The 21,142-nt window shown below is 37.8% G+C and overlaps 1 protein-coding gene across 1 annotated transcript in view; it reads left to right on the forward strand.

Annotated features, from left to right (window-relative positions):
* The window catches only part of LOC131944892 (uncharacterized), a 41,311-nt gene that overhangs the window by 9,505 nt on the left and 10,664 nt on the right, over positions 1-21,142 (forward strand). The window contains exons 2-13 of the mRNA XM_059305769.1: positions 5,984-6,275; positions 6,786-6,873; positions 7,796-7,927; positions 9,030-9,196; positions 10,005-10,230; positions 13,597-13,909; positions 14,766-14,917; positions 16,480-16,685; positions 17,709-17,914; positions 19,089-19,230; positions 20,143-20,297; positions 20,644-20,755. Of these exons, the coding sequence (XP_059161752.1) occupies positions 6,081-6,275; positions 6,786-6,873; positions 7,796-7,927; positions 9,030-9,196; positions 10,005-10,230; positions 13,597-13,909; positions 14,766-14,917; positions 16,480-16,685; positions 17,709-17,914; positions 19,089-19,230; positions 20,143-20,297; positions 20,644-20,755 (2,094 nt within the window). The 5' untranslated portion in view covers positions 5,984-6,080. The remainder of the gene's footprint in view (positions 1-5,983; positions 6,276-6,785; positions 6,874-7,795; positions 7,928-9,029; positions 9,197-10,004; positions 10,231-13,596; positions 13,910-14,765; positions 14,918-16,479; positions 16,686-17,708; positions 17,915-19,088; positions 19,231-20,142; positions 20,298-20,643; positions 20,756-21,142) is intronic.

Consider the following 21,142-nt stretch of genomic DNA (forward strand, 5'->3'; position numbering starts at 1 on the left):
GGGTGCAAATCGAAAGTTCGAGGGGGGTTTGCAAATTGAAAGTTTGTCTCCGGGCGCCGGGAAGGGTAGCTACGCCTCTGCTTTGGTCGCCAGATCTGCGGGTGCTAATTCAGTAACAACGCGTGCTTCCATCCCCTCTTCACGTTCACACTATACCCATTTAATGAAGCTACTATTTGTCTATATCGTTGTCCCTGTACTTGTGTGTTGCTTTTCTGGTGGCGAATGATGGTCCTTGTTGTGTTTATGAGGCTTGCGGTTAGACCCTTCGGGGTCAGAGTTGAAGCCAGCCCGCGTCTTCTGTGTACAAATTGTGATAGTGGTCTGCCGTGAAAGCTATATTTTTGTAGATCTGATTGACAGAAGTGTTTAAAAGTCTAACTTGATGCATGGAAGGCGAGGCAACCCTAAATAGGACGGATCCCCTTTGGGTTTAAAACTGCTCATAATACCACGTATATTGCTATTTCAGTAACAACACATGCCTGCTTCCATCCCCTCTACAAGGTCTAAGGGGACAGGTAACTTTATTGCAGGCTCCCAGGAGTGTATTTAGTCAGTTCCACCTGCTAGTTTACCCTCTTCCACCTTGCTCTACATACTTTAGATCAGGGGTTCCCAACGCCATGGCGCCCGCCGAACGATTCGTATGTGCCCGCCTCTCACTATTCGACAGAGACAGAATTTTTTTCATAAACATTATTGAAAGGTTGAAGGGGATGGAAATCGAAAGCTTGAGGGGGGGGGGGTGCAAATCGAAAGTTTTGTCCCCGGGTGACGGGAAGGGTCGCTACGCCTCTGGAAGGAGTTTGTCGATTTAAAATAGGTGGTGCACGCCACCCTACCGATATTTTAGAATGTGCTCTAGAGTAAAAAAAAAGGTTGGGAACCCCTGCTCTAGATAGAGGGCGCTATTTTAAAAAATATTAAATTAAACATATTTTATGCTTCATCTCGCAACTGTTTGAACAAGTAAGGTTTTAAAAAAAAAACATGTTATTCTTTGCAAAATGAACTTTGGTTCACTTTTCATTGATAATTTCCTGGGGAAATCTGGAGAGTCTGTTTGCTACAGAGCTCAACCGGTTAAACAGGTTTAATGTCTTGGTACTTTCGTTGAAGGTCCAGATTTCTGCGAAGATGAATATACTGATGGGGGTGGGGGTATTATGTATGAACATTCACAAGGGGAGTGGCGTCACAATCCAGGCGAGGGGTGCGGACATTGCTGGACGACACCATTCAAAATGGTGACACCAAGATACCTTTACTTGGAAACATTTATTTACTCTTAAATTAGTTATGGTTGAAAATACTTCATTAAGGAAAGAATGATGCCACACAAACTAGTACAGATAGGTTGCGTAGAAGGCATGCAAGTTAAATATTTATTAGCTCGAATTTCAGGGATTGTGGTGGTGGGATGAAGAATTTCTAGCTACCCTACCCCCCTTCCCCCACCCACACATGTGTACATAGAAGACTGGTGTCATTTGACCAGTGTCTTCACGCTAGAATACGTTTCTTGGTTTTAAGCCAAGTTTTTTTTTTTTACTTCCCTCCCAAATTTAAATCTTTATTTAACTCTGTCAGGTTTCCCCGGGAAAGCCGGATTAAAATTAACTGCGCTTCAAGAAACATTTCTGGAATAGGAAACCAATTAACTAACAAGTAATTGAAATTTTTAATTAAAAAATTAAATATAGGAAAAAAAATGTAAAACTCATTTTATCCAGCCAAACTGCGTAAAATGTTGCTAAAACAATCTAAAAATATACGTTCAATAAACACGTGCAGATATTTAAAATGTTAAGCAGTGTGGTTGTTGTCTTGCGCCGGATGTATTAACTTCACCAGTTGTTGTGACTGGAATACGCATGAAAGGGGATCAATTATCCTATTAGTAAGAGCATGTTGCTTTTTTTTTACGGCAGGAATGAACAGCAGCAGCTCCAAAATGAAGTAGCATACGCAGTGTATTTGTTCCATACACGAAAACATCAACCTACGTCTATCGCTGTCTTTTCTTCTACGACTCACTGTTTTCATAAAATTATTCTTCCGCTTTCAGTGTATGTTTAAGACATTTTTCTCCAGTGGGGGAGGTAGGGTTTGGGATTGACACTTGATACATTGGGAAATACACATGTCCGTTGGGGGAGGTAGGATGATTAAAATAGATGAAAATATATGTTCTATATAAAATATATTATTCATATTTCTTTCAAAAGGGGGGAGGGGGTGGGGGGTTGCGTCATCAGAGTTATGTAATAGAACGATTGGTTTGGTTATTGTTTTGTCTTTAATACAACATGAAGGAAGTGCAAAAAAAAGACAACTAAAACAAGTTACTGCTAGAGGATGCGAAATTGTATGTGGCTATTTATTAAATTTCAATACCCTTGTTATTTGTATGGCGAAATAATTTCCCTATAATAATCCGTTGATTCATATGATAATATGGTGTTCTATCATTCATTTGTGTGCGCCATTCAATGCGAATGTGTGTGTTTGGTTTAAGCTGAAGGTTTATATTGTCCTAGAAATTGAAATTTTTTTCAGGTTGGATTCAGAATTTACTGACTTTGTTCGTCGTACTAATTGTAATGTAGGACGCGATTTCCTCCAACACAATTAATTATTTCCTGTCAACATCTTAGCGCCATAAGACCCGTTGACTCCAACTTCAGCCTGCTTTTCTTTCTGAATTTGCTTCCATATCAAAAATCATACTGCAAGGGAGCTGTTGTTTGATTTTGGAGTTTTCTCTCCTAATTGGATTTGCTGTCCCCTATCTATCAAGCCTCATCTGCTCGGGGGCTCGAACTCAGGAATTGTCAGTATAGCAACCAAGAGATCTACTTGCCCGACCACCTAAAAGACATATTGATGTATGTATATTTGGGATTGCGAAGAGAGAGAGTGAAAGAGAGCAATAGAAAGAGATTAGATAAAAGAATACATGGATCTCAACAAAAAGATGTTAAGAGACGGAGAAAGAAAAAAATGTGTGACAAAAAAAGAGAATGTAGGAGATAAAGATAGTACTTGATGTAAGTAAAGACGATGGTGAATGAGAGAGTTGCAGATAGTACATTTAAAAAAAAATGATGGTTATTTTCTATTCTGATGTGACTTGTAAGGTCGTCTCACTAACTAAGCTCTGGTTAACTGTGATTTGAAAAGTCTGCAGTCACTAGCTGAGTTGTAGTTAAACGTGACATAAAAAGTCTGCTGCGCCCTTTAACTCGAGCAGGATTGCAGTCCCATGCTAGAATAGTTCCTTTGTTCTGTGACGAGGCATTAGTTAATTCAGGTAAAAGAAAAGACTGGAAGTCAAGCATATAGAACACGTTATCATGTAGCTCAGGGGTCTCCAAACTACGGCCCGCGGGCCGGATGCGGCCCGCGATGTCCTCTCATCCGGCCCGCGGAAATCTTTTTGTCCACGGAAAAAACGTTTGTTGCTGATGGCTGAGGAACTTTGCCCAGAAAAATCAAAGACATGTCTGGAAGAAACTGGCCCCCGAACTGAAATTTGATAGTTAATGCGGCCCTCGGACTGAAAAGTTTGGAGACCCCTGATGTAGCTAATCAGTTTTTAAAGTAATCAGTTTTAGAGGAAATATGAAACATATTTTAACCAATTACAGCATTGATACAATTTAAAAAAATGTTTTGTCGGTCTAAAACTATGAATCCCACATAAAACAGTTTCTAAAACTATTTATAAACATGGCAATGCATGCTTAAAAAAATCATTTAACAACATTATCTCTCTTCATATCTATACAAGATTTAAAATAGAAAAGAGAGACCTTTCAAGCATGACGAAGTTGCCGTCGTGTAATATTCAGTACGCATGACTGAACACATCTTACCATAACAAGGTCATCCTGTAAGAAGAACATCAACCGCGCAATCACCATACGGTTTCATGTTTTTCCCACGTATTCAGTTAATAGTTTGCATGTGTTACCACCCCCTCGTAATAAGAAAATGGCTTCCATGCCCTTCCTACAGGCAGGGTATCAAAGTGGCTTCCATATCCTGGCCCCTCGTCATAACAAAGTGGCTTCCATGTTTAAAAATGTAATATAATTAATGGCTTTCATGTCGCAACACATAATAACAAAATGGCTTTCATGTCGCAACCGCAATAACAAAGTGGCGTTCATGTTTAACAATTTAATAACAAAACGACTTTCATGTTTCCCCACGTAAAAATAAAAATAATTTCCATATTCCCCAATTTAATAACAAAATGGCCTCCATGTTTAACAATGTAATAACAAAATGGCTTTCATGTCACAAAACGTAACAACAAAACGGCTTCCACGCGCCCACCCCACTTAATAACGAGATAGCTTCCATAAACCCCAAAACACGATCGAACAATGGTGTCCGTATTTGCTCATGATTTACACGGGTTACGCGGTGTCAAATAGTCCATTTGTGACATTGCAACACGTTAGCAAAACAAGCAATCCTAAACACAACACCGCGTGCCCCAACAATTTACATTTCTCTATGCACCGAAATGTTATTCTTTGATATTCAAACTAATAGAGAAACCAGTTGAACATTAAAATTGTAAAGACGCATTCAGGTGATGATATTTTTTTTTTTGGAATCTCTACGTCAACGCTTGCCTCTGAAATTCCAAAACTTCGTCCTTGACGGTTCGCCTGTTTTTTTTTTTTTAGCCGTGCTCCAGCAGGTATTCAGTTTCTATAGATTCAGACATTTAGGTACATTGGTGTAAAAATAACGTCACGGGTTTTTTCGGAAAAAAATGTTGTGCTTTTCATTACTATTTTTTTTTCAAACTTTCGATTTAAAGTCAATAGTAAAAGCCTTGAGGAATTGTGTAAGGCGTTTTAAATATTTGTTTTAATATGGCCGCCTTTTCATAGCGAAATGACGGGATTTCATAAGGTTATAAAATCTTCAAGTTTTATTATTTATATTACAAAGACATTAAGTCCTTATGATATTACTTCACGTATGTTCCCGCTTGTGTCAGTTATTTCTTAGAGGGAAGCATTCCTGCATTTTAGAAAAAATACTTTGAAAGTCTGGTTTTATAAAATAGTTGTATTACATTTCAAAGAGGTGAGTTTTAATAATGTGAATAAGAAGTAAAGTTAATTATTATTTCAACATCTACATTTTAAAATGTGGTTGTGTGAAAATATTGAGGAATATTCCAAGAGCTAAACTTTAAAATTACTGTTTTTAGAATTCTTTCGTCAGTTTTTTTTTAAAAGAATTAAACTTTAATATAGGCATGAAAAGTCTATGTAACCATACTACATTTTTGAAAAAAATCGTTTTAAAAATGTGGCAAGCGATACAATTATTGTTACGTTGTGAAAAGAAAATTAAACCTGTTTGGGAACATCGATTACACTCATTTTTATATTTTTGTAACGAATATAAGCCGTTGAAAAGCCGTTTAGAATTATTTTAACAATTCAAATAGTTTCAAAAACTGCCCTCAACCCATTCTTGAAGTCAAGCGGAGTGGCCAGGGAGAGTAAAACAATAAAGTCAGAACAATAGTTCTCCATGATAAAAATACACAATAGTGATCTATGGTGTATAGCTTAGTATTGTATTTATATTAAATAATATAACATCCACAATCAACACAACACCTTGAATTTATAATCCAAATTGAAAATAGAAGTGTTTTCTAAATTACTATTCTATTACTAATAATTATTTCTTTGCCTGTTTCTAGCCTTAATGAAACCGAAAGTAGTTTTATACTTAATACACAAATGTTATAAAATATTCAATTTTGGTTAAAAAATATGCTTTCTGGCAACACAAATTCGGAACCCATTTCGAACAAGCTTTTTAAGTCTATTGTGGTTAAGTTCAATTGTTGAATTTATTGTATTAACATTTAATACAGTTATTTACTTGTATAAATTAAAGCATTTGACTCAAAATATTTTTTTTTTATTACGTCCAGGCAATAAACCCACGATGTGTAACGATTGTGCATTGACGTCACACACCTGTCGACGACTCACGATGAACTTGCATGCCCTCACTCTAGTCTTCCTCCGATGATGTCTACTTCAGATCTAGCCAGGGTCTTTTTGCTGGGATATCTGTTCACCCAGGGGACGCCCGTGGGAGGACAGACATGTAGTGCGTACACGTACACCACACAAAGTGATGACGCGCTCATCAAGATAGCCGCCATACTTGGGTTCCAAGGGGAGAAATGCGACAGGAAATATGACAGCACCGCCATACAGGTATGGGAGACCATTTCATTTTTTTAAAATTGTTAATTAAAGGAAAGTACCAACTCATTCACCTAGTAGGCCATCATTGTTGTAATACATAGGCGTACTGGTTATCTAGTCTTTGGTGAATGTACGTAATGAAAGGCAAGCTTCGTAATTGATTCTATGTAAAAGTAAAGATTCCTCATCAGACCTTGGGAACCATTGGGCAGATGGAGTAGATTTGATCTATTTCTTTACTTTCCTTAATGTGTGTCAGGCACCCATCAGAGGTGGGTTGACTCACGGACGTCTTACAGTCACATTTCCGAATTGAGAACCGAACTCGAGCCCTTCGAACTAGCAGCCACGCACCATCTCCCTATATATATATATATATATATATATATATATATATATATATATATATATATATATATATATATATATATATGTATATATATATAATATATTATATTATATATTTTATATAACTGCATATATATATACATTTTGTTTCTTTTTTATTGTCATCACCAGCAAATGATAGCCCTGAAATGGGCGGAGTCACTATTGCGAGGTGACCCAAGCAAGAATGTCTCAAGTTTTATACCTGGTGTCAGTATCGGTAAGAGCTGCTTTACTCAGAAAAATATATTTTTAGAACGACTACATTGTAGTGTTGGGCATAGTGCTGACCACACTATCTCTCCATATGCCGAGGTCACAGAAACAGGTGAACTTTACTTCACTTGCAACATGGACTGTCATGTTCGAAAAGGGACTTTTTTTTTACTGGAATCTGGTTCGACGTTCATCAGTCCACCAAGCTCTGATTAGCACCTGACTCACTTTAGTGAATGTAAAGGCGGCTGGGCATAGTGCTGACCACTCTATCCCCACGTAAGTCGAGGGCACTAAAACAGGTGAACTCTACCTCACCTGCTCCATGGACCGAAATGTTCGAAACAGTACTTTACTACATATCTAGTTGAAGCAAGATTTTAAATCAACTCCCAAAGTTACTGTAGACTTAATCAATATCAGCTCTTATTGCGTGAGCCCAAGGGGGTGGGTGTTTTAACGCCCTAACACCCCATTGCCTTCGTCACTCCCAATTATGAAATCTGAAACAGTATCGAAAGAACTGTTATAAATCACATAAATCTAATAAATAAGTTCTTATAAAAATGTTAAAAAACCTAATATGTACGTATGAAAGTGTTATTGTAACAGCTTATCCTGTATTATACATGTATTAGAATGTACACTTATAATGTAACAGGATATCCTGTATAACATAGGCATTGATATCTACATGTATAATGTAACAAATATATCATGTATAGCACATGTATTGATATATATGTATATAATGAAACACAATGTCATTTATAACACATACATTGATATCTATGTGTATAAGGTAACAAATTATCTTGTATAACACATGTATTGATATCTACGTGTAAAATGTAACAAATATATCCTGTATAACAGGTATTGATATCTACGTGTAAAATGTAACAAATGTATCCTATATAACACAGGTATTGATATCTATGATGACTGCAAGAACCCTACCCTGGCAGCAGAGCATGCCGGGATGTTGTCAAGTTACATTAAGGGTGTTGAAGGGTGCTCATACGGGAACTTTACATTAAACAAACCTATCATTGCAGGTAACTAAAACATATCATTGCAGGTAACTAAAAAAAACTATCATTGCAGGTAACTAAACAAACCTACCATTGCAGGTAACTAAAACATATCATTGCAGGTAACTAAACAAACCTAAAATTAAGGTAACAAAACAAACCTATTATTGCAGGTAACTAAACAAACCTACCATTGCAGGTAACTAAAACATATCATTGCAGGTAACTAAACAAACCTAAAATTAAGGTAACAAAACAAACGTATTATTGCAGGTAACTAAAACATATCATTGCAGGTAACAAAACAAACCTGTCTTTGCAGGTAACTAAACAAACATATTATTGCAGGTAACTAAAACATATCATTGCAGGTAACAAAACAAACCTGTCTTTGCAGGTAACTAAACAAACATATTATTGCAGGTAACTAAACAAACCTATTATTGCAGGTAACTAAACAAACCAATCATTGCAGGTAACTAAACAAACCTATTATTGCAGGCAACCGTTTGGTTCAAGTAGCGGTTGGCTGTTACCTATCTGTCTTATTCTTTTTGCACGAATGCATCTGCCTCTTATTTCTCTTTATGTTCACATCTGTTTACTAGCTCACGTCTTCCTTCAGATTCGCAAACAGTGGCTAACACACCTGTCCCACTTCTTCATAATTGTTATAGAATTCATGTGTCTCTTCATTTTGACAGGTGTAATTCACTTCAGGGGGCTGTGTGGTCGAAAGTTAGTTTGTCTAGCTCGAAGATCTCGAGTGCGGGTCTCGGTTCGGATTCGTGACTGCAGGATGTTCCTGAGTCCAACCCAGCTATGACGGGTACCTAACTCAAGTTAGAGAAAGTAAAGGCGGCTGGGCATTGTGCTGACCACACTCTCATAAGCCGAGGTCATTGAAACAGATGAACTCTACTTCATCTACCCCGTGAGCCTTGGGCATGAAGGGGAAAAATGATGATATTCACTTTAGTAGATGTTGTCTAACATATAGGTTGTTTCGTATTCATATATGTTATCTAACCTATCTTTCCTTTCATATTATCTCATTTACCTGTCATTATCTAAACTTTGTTCCTATTTGAAATACCTCACCCACCTCACCCGACATCTACCACAGGTATAATCGGCACAACCATCAGCCAAACGACGACGGTGGTGTCTCAGGTGCTCAACTACACCGACACACCTGTAGTGGGCATCTCAGCCACACTGGGGGAGCTGTCCAACAAAAGTGTCTACAAGAACTTTGTCAGGACGGTGCCTTCAGACCTCAAGCAAGCCAAGGTAAGATAATGATTGTCTTGATATCTACAAAGGTAAGATAATGATTGTCTTGATATCTACAAAGGTAAGATAATGATTGTCTTGATATCTACAAAGGTAAGATAATGATTGTCTAAATATCTACAAAGGTAAGATAATGATTGTCTTGATATCTACAAAGGTAAGCTAATGATTGTATGTACTTAAACAAAAGTAAGATAATGATTGTCTTGATATCTACAAAGGTAAGCTAATGATTGTATGTACTTAAACAAAGGTAAGATAATGATTGTTTTAATATCTACTAAAGTAAGATAATGATTGTATGTACTTAAACAAAGCTAAGATAATGATTGTCTTTATATCTACAAAGAAAAGCTAATGATTGTATGTACTTAAACAAAAGTAAGATAATGATTGTATGTGCATTAAATAAAGGTAACATAATGAATCTGTCTTCATTTAACTAAGGCAGGTTAATCAATCTGCTTTAAGCAAGCCAAAGTAACCTAACGAATCTTTCTTAATTAAATAAAATATAATCTAATTAATCTGACTTAAGCAAGCGTAGGTAAACTAATGATTTAGGCCTAATTAAACTAATGTAAAGAGATGAATCTGTCTTTGAATCAAGCGTAGCTTAGGTAATGAATCTGTCTTAAAAAACCCTAGCTGAGACCTATCTTAACAAGCCAAGGTACTCAAAATGTTTTGGAATAATTAGTGCCCTCCTTTTTGTACTTCAAGCTTTAAAATATAAACTCGTAATTAATTTTACAATTCTTGTTGATTAATGAGTGATAATTAACTTACTGTTATAAATTTGCAGGTCATCATCGAGCTTGCCAAGACCTTCAAGTGGAGCTACGTTTTAGGTATCCACTCTACAGACAACTACGGGGTACAGGGTATGGCTGAGGTTCAGAGGCTAGCGCAGGAGGAGCAGTTGTGTGTGTCTACGGTCGTGTCTTTTGAACCTGATAGTAAGACGGAGATGGAGAATTTTGTCCGGAACACTCTGATTAATGTTTTCACGAAAGGAAATGATGTCATTGGTAAGTGATTACTACTGGTGTGTGACAGATTATCTGTGTCTACTTTCGTGTCGAAAATTGTGTCACATTTTTGTGTCACATGTTGTGTCAGATTTTACGTCATATTTCGTGTCACGTTTCGTATCGTATGCCATTTCGAATTTTTTGTCACATTTCATGTCACATCTCAGGTCACGTTTGGTGTCACGTTTGGTGTCACGTATCCTGTCACATTATATGCCACATTTCATGTCAGATTCCGCGTTACATTTCGTGTGACTTTTCGTGTGACGCTTCTTGTTACATTTTGTGGTTTGGAACGGATTTTGTGTTGTAACTTGTGGGCGAAGTGGTCCAGCGGTAGAACTTGAGCTCGAGGACGTTGGTCGTTTCACGAACAATCTGACCCTCGTGTGGAAACATGGTAGTGCGATACACGGGGGGGGGAGAGCAAAATCCAGGCAGATACCCACATGTCTTTAGTCTGGTAACATGGGTGATAGAAATGTGGTAACCCACGGTAACATGGGTGATAGAAATGTGGTAACCCACGGTAACATGGGTGATAGAAATGTGGTAACCCACGGTAACATGGGTGATAGAAATGTGGTAACCCACGGTAATATGGGTGAGAGAAATGTGGTAACCCACGGGTCTAGCTGGTAACATGGGTGAGAGAAATGTGGAGACCCACGGGTCTAGCTGGTAACATGGGTGAGAGAAATGTGGTAACCCACGGTAATATGGGTGAGAGAAATGTGGTAACCCACGGGTCTAGCTGGTAACATGGGTGAGAGAAATGTGGTAACCCACGGGTAGTTGGTAACATGGGTGAGAGAAATGTGGTAACCCACGTCTAGCTGGTAACATGGGTGAGAGAACTGTGGTAACCCACGGTAACATGGGTGATAGAAATGTGGTAACCCACGGTAACATGGGTGATAGAAATGTGGTAACCCACGGTAATATGGGTGAGAGAAATGTGGTAACCCACGGGTCTAGCTGGTAACATGGGTGAGATAAATGTGGTAACCCACGGGTAGTTGGTAACATGGGTGAGAGAAATGTGGTAACCCACGTCTAGCTGGTAACATGGGTGAGAGAACTGTGGTAACCCACGGGTCTAGCTGGTAACATGGGTGAGAGAAATGTGGTAACCCACGGGTCTAGCTGGTAACATGGGTGAGAGAAATGTGGTAACCCACGGGTCTAGTGACTGGTAACATGGGTGAGACAAATGTGGTAACCCACGCGTCTTATTGGTAACATGGGTGAGAGAAATGTGGTAACCCACGGGTCTAGTGACTGGTAACATGGGTGAGAGAAATGTGGTAACCCACGGGTCTAACATGGGTGAGAGAAATGTGGTAACCCACGGGTCTAACATGGGTGAGAGAAATGTGGTAACCCACGGGTCTAGTGACTGGTAACATGGGTGAGAGAAATGTGGTAACCCACGGGTCTAGTGACTGGTAACATGGGTGAGAGAACTGTGGTAACCCACGGGTCTAGCTGGTAACATGGGTGAGAGAAATGTGGTAACCCACGTCTAGCTGGTAACATGGGTGAGAGAACTGTGGTAACCCACGGGTCTAGCTGGTAACATGGGTGAGAGAAATGTGGTAACCCACGGGTCTAGCTGGTAACATGGGTGAGAGAAATGTGGTAACCCACGGGTCTAGTGACTGGTAACATGGTTGAGACAAATGTGGTAACCCACGCGTCTTATTGGTAACATGGGTGAGAGAAATGTGGTAACCCACGGGTCTAGTGACTGGTAACATGGGTGAGAGAAATGTGGTAACCCACGGGTCTAGCTGGTAACATGGGTGAGAGAAATGTGGTAACCCACGGGTAGTTGGTAACATGGGTGAGAGAAATGTGGTAACCCACGTCTAGCTGGTAACATGGGTGAGAGAACTGTGGTAACCCACGGGTCTAGCTGGTAACATGGGTGAGAGAAATGTGGTAACCCACGGGTCTAGCTGGTAACATGGGTGAGAGAAATGTGGTAACCCACGGGTCTAGTGACTGGTAACATGGGTGAGACAAATGTGGTAACCCACGCGTCTTATTGGTAACATGGGTGAGAGAAATGTGGTAACCCACGGGTCTAGTGACTGGTAACATGGGTGAGAGAAATGTGGTAACCCACGGGTCTAACATGGGTGAGAGAAATGTGGTAACCCACGGGTCTAGTGACTGGTAACATGGGTGAGAGAAATGTGGTAACCCACGGGTCTAGTGACTGGTAACATGGGTGAGAGAAATGTGGTAACCCACGGGTCTAGCTGGTAACATGGGTGAGAGAAATGTGGTAACCCACGTCTAGCTGGTAACATGGGTGAGAGAACTGTGGTAACCCACGGGTCTAGCTGGTAACATGGGTGAGAGAAATGTGGTAACCCACGGGTCTAGCTGGTAACATGGGTGAGAGAAATGTGGTAACCCACGGGTCTAGTGACTGGTAACATGGTTGAGACAAATGTGGTAACCCACGCGTCTTATTGGTAACATGGGTGAGAGAAATGTGGTAACCCACGGGTCTAGTGACTGGTAACATGGGTGAGAGAAATGTGGTAACCCACGGGTCTAGCTGGTAACATGGGTGAGAGAAATGTGGTAACCCACGGGTCTAGCTGGTAACATGGGTGAGAGAAATGTGGTAACCCACGTCTAGCTGGTAACATGGGTGAGAGAACTGTGGTAACCCACGGGTCTAGCTGGTAACATGGGTGAGAGAAATGTGGTAACCCACGGGTCTAGCTGGTAACATGGGTGAGAGAAATGTGGTAACCCACGGGTCTAGTGACTGGTAACATGGTTGAGACAAATGTGGTAACCCACGCGTCTTATTGGTAACATGGGTGAGAGAAATGTGGTAACCCACGGGTCTAGTGACTGGTAACATGGGTGAGAGAAATGTGGTAACCCACGGGTCTAGCTGGTAACATGGGTGAGAGAAATGTGGTAACCCACGGGTCTAGCTGGTAACATGGGTGAGAGAAATGTGGTAACTCACGGGTCTAGCTGGTAACATGGGTGAGAGAAATGTGGTAACTCACGGTAAAATGGGTGAGAGAAATGTGGTAACTCACGGTAAAATGGGTGAGAGAAATACTCAATAATTAACCCTATTCTAGTCAGTCTGGGAAATGGGCAGAAGCTTGAGCCAGTAATGACCGCATGAGAGAAAAAGACATAAATAATACCATTTAAATTATATATTTATTTTTGTTTTATAACTTGTGCATTTTACAATATTGCAATATATGACTTACATTACTGTTTTTTTTTATTCTAAGATCGTAAAACGTGATTATTGATTTACCCATTTATATTGTACCCATAGTTGCAAGATGTGATTCATCCTTGTGCTTGTTTTAGGCGTGGTTTACTTTGGGAGAAACAATTTACTTTTATCATTGCTGGACTACATAAAGCTACGACGCAGTTATTGGGGTAACGTCTTCAACGCATTGAAAAAAGTCTATTGGATCGGAACCGACGGCGTGGACGGGACGCCGGAACTCATAAGATACCTGGACGAGTACCAAACGAAAATCCTGCTCATCGGACCGCAGGAAGTTGTGCTGACGTCATACCAGACGTATTTCCGGAAGTTGTTGGAAGACCCACCTGATTGGATGGCGGGGCCGTGGCGCTCTATGGTGCAGTATTTAATGCAGAACTCTCTAAAGTAAGAGATTTTTTTTTCTTTCTCAAGGTAGACTGCTTTTACATAAAGGATGGAATTATCCGAAAGCTCATACACAAGGCAAATATTATAAAAATAAAGCGGGAGTGAGCTCACCTAAACTTTCTCGAATATTTTTTATATATATAACACCACGGTGGATGGCAACTCCAGTGTAATCGGGATATAAACGTGTTTTTTTGTAAATAAATTTTAAATACTTAAATGTTTTTAAAGCACTATAATAGTTTCGCTATTATGTCTTTCTTTCTGTCTGTTTTTCCCCAAGCGCTTTAGAGAAAACACAAAGACATTTAAAAGTTCCTATGTGAACGACAGTGACGTCACATTTAAGATATACGAAGTTTTCAAAACAAAACAAAATATGCACAGTTCTGAAACCGGTAAAATAAACACATTGAAGTGACATCATTGCTTCAGAGTAAACATAGAATTAAAATCAAATGCCGAAAACAATACATAATAATAATGACGTCATCGATACTTAATAATAAAGACATTCACATTACCACCTAATTTATTTGTCTAATCTGAAATGGGGTCTGCATATATATATATATATATATATATATATATATATATATATATATATATATATATATATATATATATATATATACAGAGAGAGAGAGAGAGAGAGAGAGAAATTCTTATATAACTGACATTTGTCTTTAAGTTAATTTATCCATGAGATACTTTACTTGGGATATTTTGTCAGATATCTTTGTCATGAAAGCATTTATCCGTGATCTAGTTTTTGCATATTTTGTCTCAGAAAATTTGTCCTGAGATCATTTTTCATGGAACCATGTACAACTTCAGTTTTTTTTTCCTTCAGTTGTGGTAACTACAACTTCAGCAAGGAGTCCCTGAGCGGCTGTGTCTTTGACACCTCCCTCAGTCCCTACTTGACAGCCACGTTGGACTCTGTCTACCTCTTGGCCAACACGTTCAAGGCCATACACAAAGAGACATGCTTCGGTGCCCCAGGTAAGATACACTCTCTCTATCTCTCTCCCCTCTGCGAATCACTTTCTGAGTCTCTCAATCTCCGCCCTCTTTCACATTACTTTTCACCACCTCTCTGTTTCTCGTTCCGTTTTTCTTTCTAATTCTCTCCATCTTAATACCTCCCAGTCTGTTTCTCTTTTCGTTTCTCTGATTCTCTTTCTCTCTATGTTTCTCATTATTTCTTTTTCTCTCTTCCCTTGTTTCCAATCCCCCCTACCTAATCTTTTTTCTAACACTTTTTTTTACTCTTACTGTTTCTCTCTTTTTCCGTTAATCTTTCTCTTCCTTGCTCTCTTGTTAATTTTAGTGTGCATTTTTTCCTTATTTTTTTTTCTTCTTTTCATTTTCTTTAATTTTGTCTCGATTCTTCAAAAAAAAAATGTTATTGCTTTAAATCAGAACACTTTTTTTGACTTTGTGTAAAACTAGTTGCAACTAAACGTAGGATATTATACTTTAAAATTGAATAAAAATAAATTTGTTTCGTATATTAAGTTTGGGTTTGTTTTGTTTCACATAACTATTAGGTTGATTATTTTAATGTGTTACAGCTGTTATTATATTTTGTTAATTTATAAGTAGTTACTTTAGGGACATATGTTTATGAAAAATTAGTAAGGGACATAACCGAAGACAAATTATACAGAACTATAACGCTTGTTATTGCCCTTCATAATTCAAACTTTCATATGCTTATAATTTAGTTTGATTATTTAAAGAAAATTTGGATATTTCAATTCGAAATTGTAAACAAAAAATTATTGAATGTTTCTCATCTGGTATGAAATTTTTTTTAGAAGTTAAATTTTACGTCTCGCTATAGTTTTAAAAAATATCTTCATCTCAACATTTTTAAAAGCATCACACTGTCCATGAGCACTGACACTCTCATTTTTATTACAAGCTTTTATTTAACTCACTTCCTCGACAGTCTGTCTGTCGTCAGTCTAGATCGAAACGCCGGAGTGAAAATTCGGACACTTCTACTTGACCGATACGATTTACAGTTGGCACGTGGGTCAAGACATGAAGACAATGCAATATGAAATTAAATTTGACTTAATTGGATGCCTAATTATTTTTTTATGAATTAATTAAAATTTGGACCGAATTAGTAGGCATGTTTATCCAACCAGACCACACGCGTCATCACGTTCAATAGCTGCGCAATCACGTTCAATGGCTGCGCCATCACGTTCAGTAGGCGCGCAATGGTTTTTAGTCATGTAGCTCTATTGTAAATAAAACATGTAAAGTACTGAAAAAAAATTCAAAAACGTTTTAATAACAAGCTTTTATGCAATAATGCACTAAAAAGTAGAAAATATATTATAGACTACTATTTAAATAACTATAAAGAAAAGTGTGGGTGTCTTCTTAACATTAGTAAAGGTATCCAATAGATACTAAAGTGACCCACGCTTTTCTTTATAGTTATTTTAATAGTAGTCTATAATTTATTTTCTACTTTTTAGTGCATCATTACATAAAAGCTTGTTATTAAAACGTTTTTGAATTTTTTTTTTGGTGTTGTCCCGCAGGTATATGCCTGGCTATGAAGGAGTCCTTGAACTCTATAATACTCCGGACAGGCGGTCTGCGAGAGATGAACTACACCAATATTGATGCCAACTATATTCCAGCAGAACTGATCACAAGGGCCTTAGTCAAGGCTGGTGGGGACTTCGAGGTCTTTAACCAGCCGCAGTTTTCCATCAGGGCCAACATTGGCAGCATGTTCACAAAGGTAATGGTAGGACACATGTAGGGCATCTATATAAAGGTGAAGGACACAGATAGGACTTGTTTGTTAACATAGCAGTAGGACACATATAGGAGTTTTATATAGGTGTTAGACTTGGCTTTGTATGTATTTTGTATATATTCCATTCACATGCAATTTTTGCCACAAGAAATTACACGAATTGACAATAAATGAGTAGATTTTAAAAAATGACAAGAAATGACAAAAAATGACAAAAATGACACAAAAAAAACGACGAGAAATGACAAGAAATAACAATGACAAGACAAGAAATGACAAGAAATAAGAAAAATGATGCGAAACGACAAGAACTGACACTGTGTTGACACCACACAACATTCCTTTTTTTCCCTAGCGTTACACACTTGCTCTGCCTTGCACACCACTTTCAAGGGGAGGCCACTCTCACACATTCTCTATTCTTAGTGCGTACACATTATTTTAGACACTCACGTCACATAGCTAACGGTAGGACACAGATAGGACTTGATTATACACATATCAGTAGGACACGGATAGGACTTGTTTATAAACAGCAGTAGGACACAGATAGTATTTATTTTTATATGTAACGGTAGGACATAAATAGGCAATATTTATAAAGATAAAGGTAGGACACAGTTAGGGCAGGTTTATAAATGTAATGGTAGGACATAAATAGGTAACATTTATATAGGTAAAGGTAGGACACAGTAGGGACAGGTTTATAAATGTAATGGTAAGACAAAAATAGGAAATATTTTTAAAAATATAGGCAGGACACAGATAGTACAGTATTATAAAGGTAACTATAGGACATACATAGGACGTGTTAACGATGATAACTTTACTACACACCAAACAGTTTACAAAGACGACATTAGGATAATGATAGGCATTACAGATTTAGCTTTTTCAATAAAAAGTTATAACTTTTAAACACAACTACTATGGTTAGTACTTTAAGTTAAACTTATATAATTAGAAAATATTTAATGTTATTTTTTTTGTTGTTGTTGTCGTCAGATTGGTGAGTTCAAGGACAACAAGATCAGCATCACCAGCACCTACAGCACCATCCTCAACCCTTCCCGCTGCAGCAGCAAGTGCCAGGAGTGTTTTGACCTCTACGACCGAGATTACATCTTCTCTAACGGTACCTACGTCATTCTGGGACTGTACTCCCTACACTGGCGGTCAGACAAAGACGACTTCGGCTGTGACGTCTACAGGTGAGGTGATAGGTACTGGTCGATCAACCAGGTTGGGGCGGTGTGGTCGGGCGGTAGAGCTCATGGTTGGTAACTCCAAAAGTTCTGAGTTCGGACATACAGATAGATAAGGCTCGTTTGCTTGGGACAGCAACAAAACTGGTAGAAAAAACTCTATGCGGATTTTAAAGAATAAATAAAGGCTATGTCAGCAAATCAGGAAAGAAATAATGTCCGAATTGGAGTCAATTGGCCTTACGTGCTTAACATGATGACACGTAAATTCCCTTCAATAATCCAATTTAACGAAGAAGAAGACTGGTTTATAATGCATATAATACTTTCGGTCTTTTTTCCTGTTTTAAAAATTTCATCTCGACAAAAAAATACTTAACAGTGTCTACAATAAAAGAAAACTCCTTATACAAGATCTCTCTGCTTGGCCTTGTGATAAACATTACAGGTCTTATAATCTATGCTACTAATATAATCTTTATGACCTATCCTCTCTGCTTGGCCTTGTGATAAACATTACAGGTCTTATAATCTATGCTACTAATATAATCTTTATGACCTATCCTCTCTGCTTGGCCTTGTGATAAACATTACAGGTCTTATAATCTATGCTACTAATATAATCTTTATGACCTATCTCCTGTGATCTACATTTTGTGGTCAGTCTAGTTCCATCTAGTCCTGTATTGGAGGCAAACACAACTACAGTCTTAGAACCTTCGAAGTGTCTCGAGTGGGCTATAATAGAATTTCTGTTTGTAATAATATGATGGCTTAGTCCACGGTGAATGACATTCATAAGAACAACACATCACCAATGTTATGCTTCATAGAAACACTATAATTATTATGGGACGTGATGACCGGTCGATAGAGCGCTCGATTACAAGCCTGAAAGTCGCGATTTTGGATCTTAGACGAGTCTATAAAACAGCCCTGAGTCTATCCTACTTTACTGGGTGCCTGGCTCAATTTTGCTTAAGTAATGGCTGCTTTTATAGTGCTGATCACATTATCACTTCATTAAAAAAAAAATATCTTTATCTGCGATACAGACCGTCAGGTCCAAAAGGGTAACATTTATACTTGATTGAAATATTGCTTTTATCATTTATTGTTAACATGTGAGAAGAAACATTTTATAGAAACTATGCACATTTCCATATGATTCAATATCTAGGGGCAAGAGTGCGTCTTTTATCGCCCAGAAGTCGTTCATCACCGCAGTGACACGTCTGAAGATGGAAACAGGTCTAAACTTTGGTTACCTGGTCATAGATGACTGCTACAATCCTCTGAGAGCGTTGCGTATGCTGATGAAGGTGGGATTATCTGTTGATGTAGGCTTAATTTAGGACGGGCTTAGTCCATTACTGAAGCGGGCTGTAGTTAGCTTAACATTCATGTATAACTAAGTCCCTACGTATGCTGATGAAGGTGGGATTATCTGTTGCTGTTGGCTTAATTTAGAGCTTATTTTAATTACTGAAGCGGCATGTAGTTAACCTGAAAGTCTTTTAATAACTAAGTTGTTAAGTATGCTAATAACTAAGTCGTACTTAAAGCAGTAGAAAGTCTGAGTATGCAAAGGTGAGACGGTCATTTGATTTTAGTCCCAGAATGTAAAGCTGATAGCGCTGGCCATATAACACCTTACAATGCAAAAAGTTCCCTTTTCGGACCTGACGGTCCAATTGGCAAGTGAACTAGAATTCATCTGTTTCTGTTACCTTGGTACATGAAGGGAAATATGGTCAGCACTATGCCCATCATCCTTTACTCTCCGTACGAGAGTTAGGTACCCATCAAAGCTAGATGGAGTCAGAAAAATTCTAAAACTAATTCAAATACCTGAATATTATTTTGTTTTATCTCTACTGACCTTCCCATCTAAAAAGTGAAGGTTAAATTATCTACATAGTTTCACTTTTTTATACATATAGGAAATATGGCTCCATTTAGCCTCATCAGATAATGGATGGACCAATAGGATATGAATCCATACATACATACACATGTATAAATAGAACACTATATATTTCTTTAAAATAAATCCCTGACTCTAATCATAATCAACAAATTCTATTATTATATATTTAACTAATATACGAAAAAATATCTACCTTTCAGTTTATATAGTCTTTGTTTAGCTGATGAACCTAATTAGCTGCTACCCCATAGCTGTATTATTCTTTGACAAATGTATGACCTAAAGTGACAAATGCTTGTGACAGATATTCAGCGGTGACATGCGGATCGAGGACAGGGTAACGGGCGCCGTGTTGAACGCCTCCAGCATCCGGGCGGTGGTGGGCTCCCAGTCTAGCGCCGTTACCATGGCAACGCTGAGCCTGCTGAACAGTCTCGGAATACCCATGGTATCCTACAGGTAGGTAATCTAGTGAATGGTCAAAATTAACTCGCTACCTACGTATATATATATATATATATACGTATATATATATATATATATATATATATATATATACATACATATATATATATATATATATATATATATATATATATATATATATATATATATATATATATATATATATATATATATATATATATATATATATATATATATATATATATATACGTATATATATATATATATATACGTATATATATATATATATATATATATATATATATATATATATATATATATATATATATATATATATATATATACTACTGACAAATAAGGCTATTTCTATGTCATTTAGTGCCTCCAACCCCGATCTTACCAGCCCCATCAACTACCCTTATTTCTCACGGACTGTGAGCAGCGACACTGTACAGGCAAATGCTTTGGTCAGCATTCTACAGGCTTTAAAGGTGAGTCCTTATTTTACACCATTTCACGGTTTTGATATATAGGAGGACCCAACCGAGAACAGCCTAGAAAAGGCCCATCAAATATTTTTAAAACAATGTGCAATGTTATTATTTTGTCACTGAAAATGTACATAAACATCGCATTACTAGGCGTTTATAATTTTATTTAAAACATTTATTGGCAAAGTATTGAGTACAAATTACTAGAAATTGGGATTTACAGAAGATCTATAACAGAGTTCCTGTACAGCCAATTAATGGTTGTCTCACGAAAGTGAAACCACAGGTTATAATTTAGGCTTCATAATAATAAATAGAAGTGTTAATCTCTTGTTCGGTTCTCGGGACGTGTATGATTCTGAGGAAGGGGTCGGCGTGGTCAAGTTG

Source organism: Physella acuta, unplaced genomic scaffold, assembly GCF_028476545.2.
Source record: "Physella acuta isolate Inbredline_101_S28 unplaced genomic scaffold, ASM2847654v3 ptg000512l, whole genome shotgun sequence".
Classification (NCBI taxonomy): Eukaryota; Metazoa; Mollusca; class Gastropoda; family Physidae; genus Physella; species Physella acuta.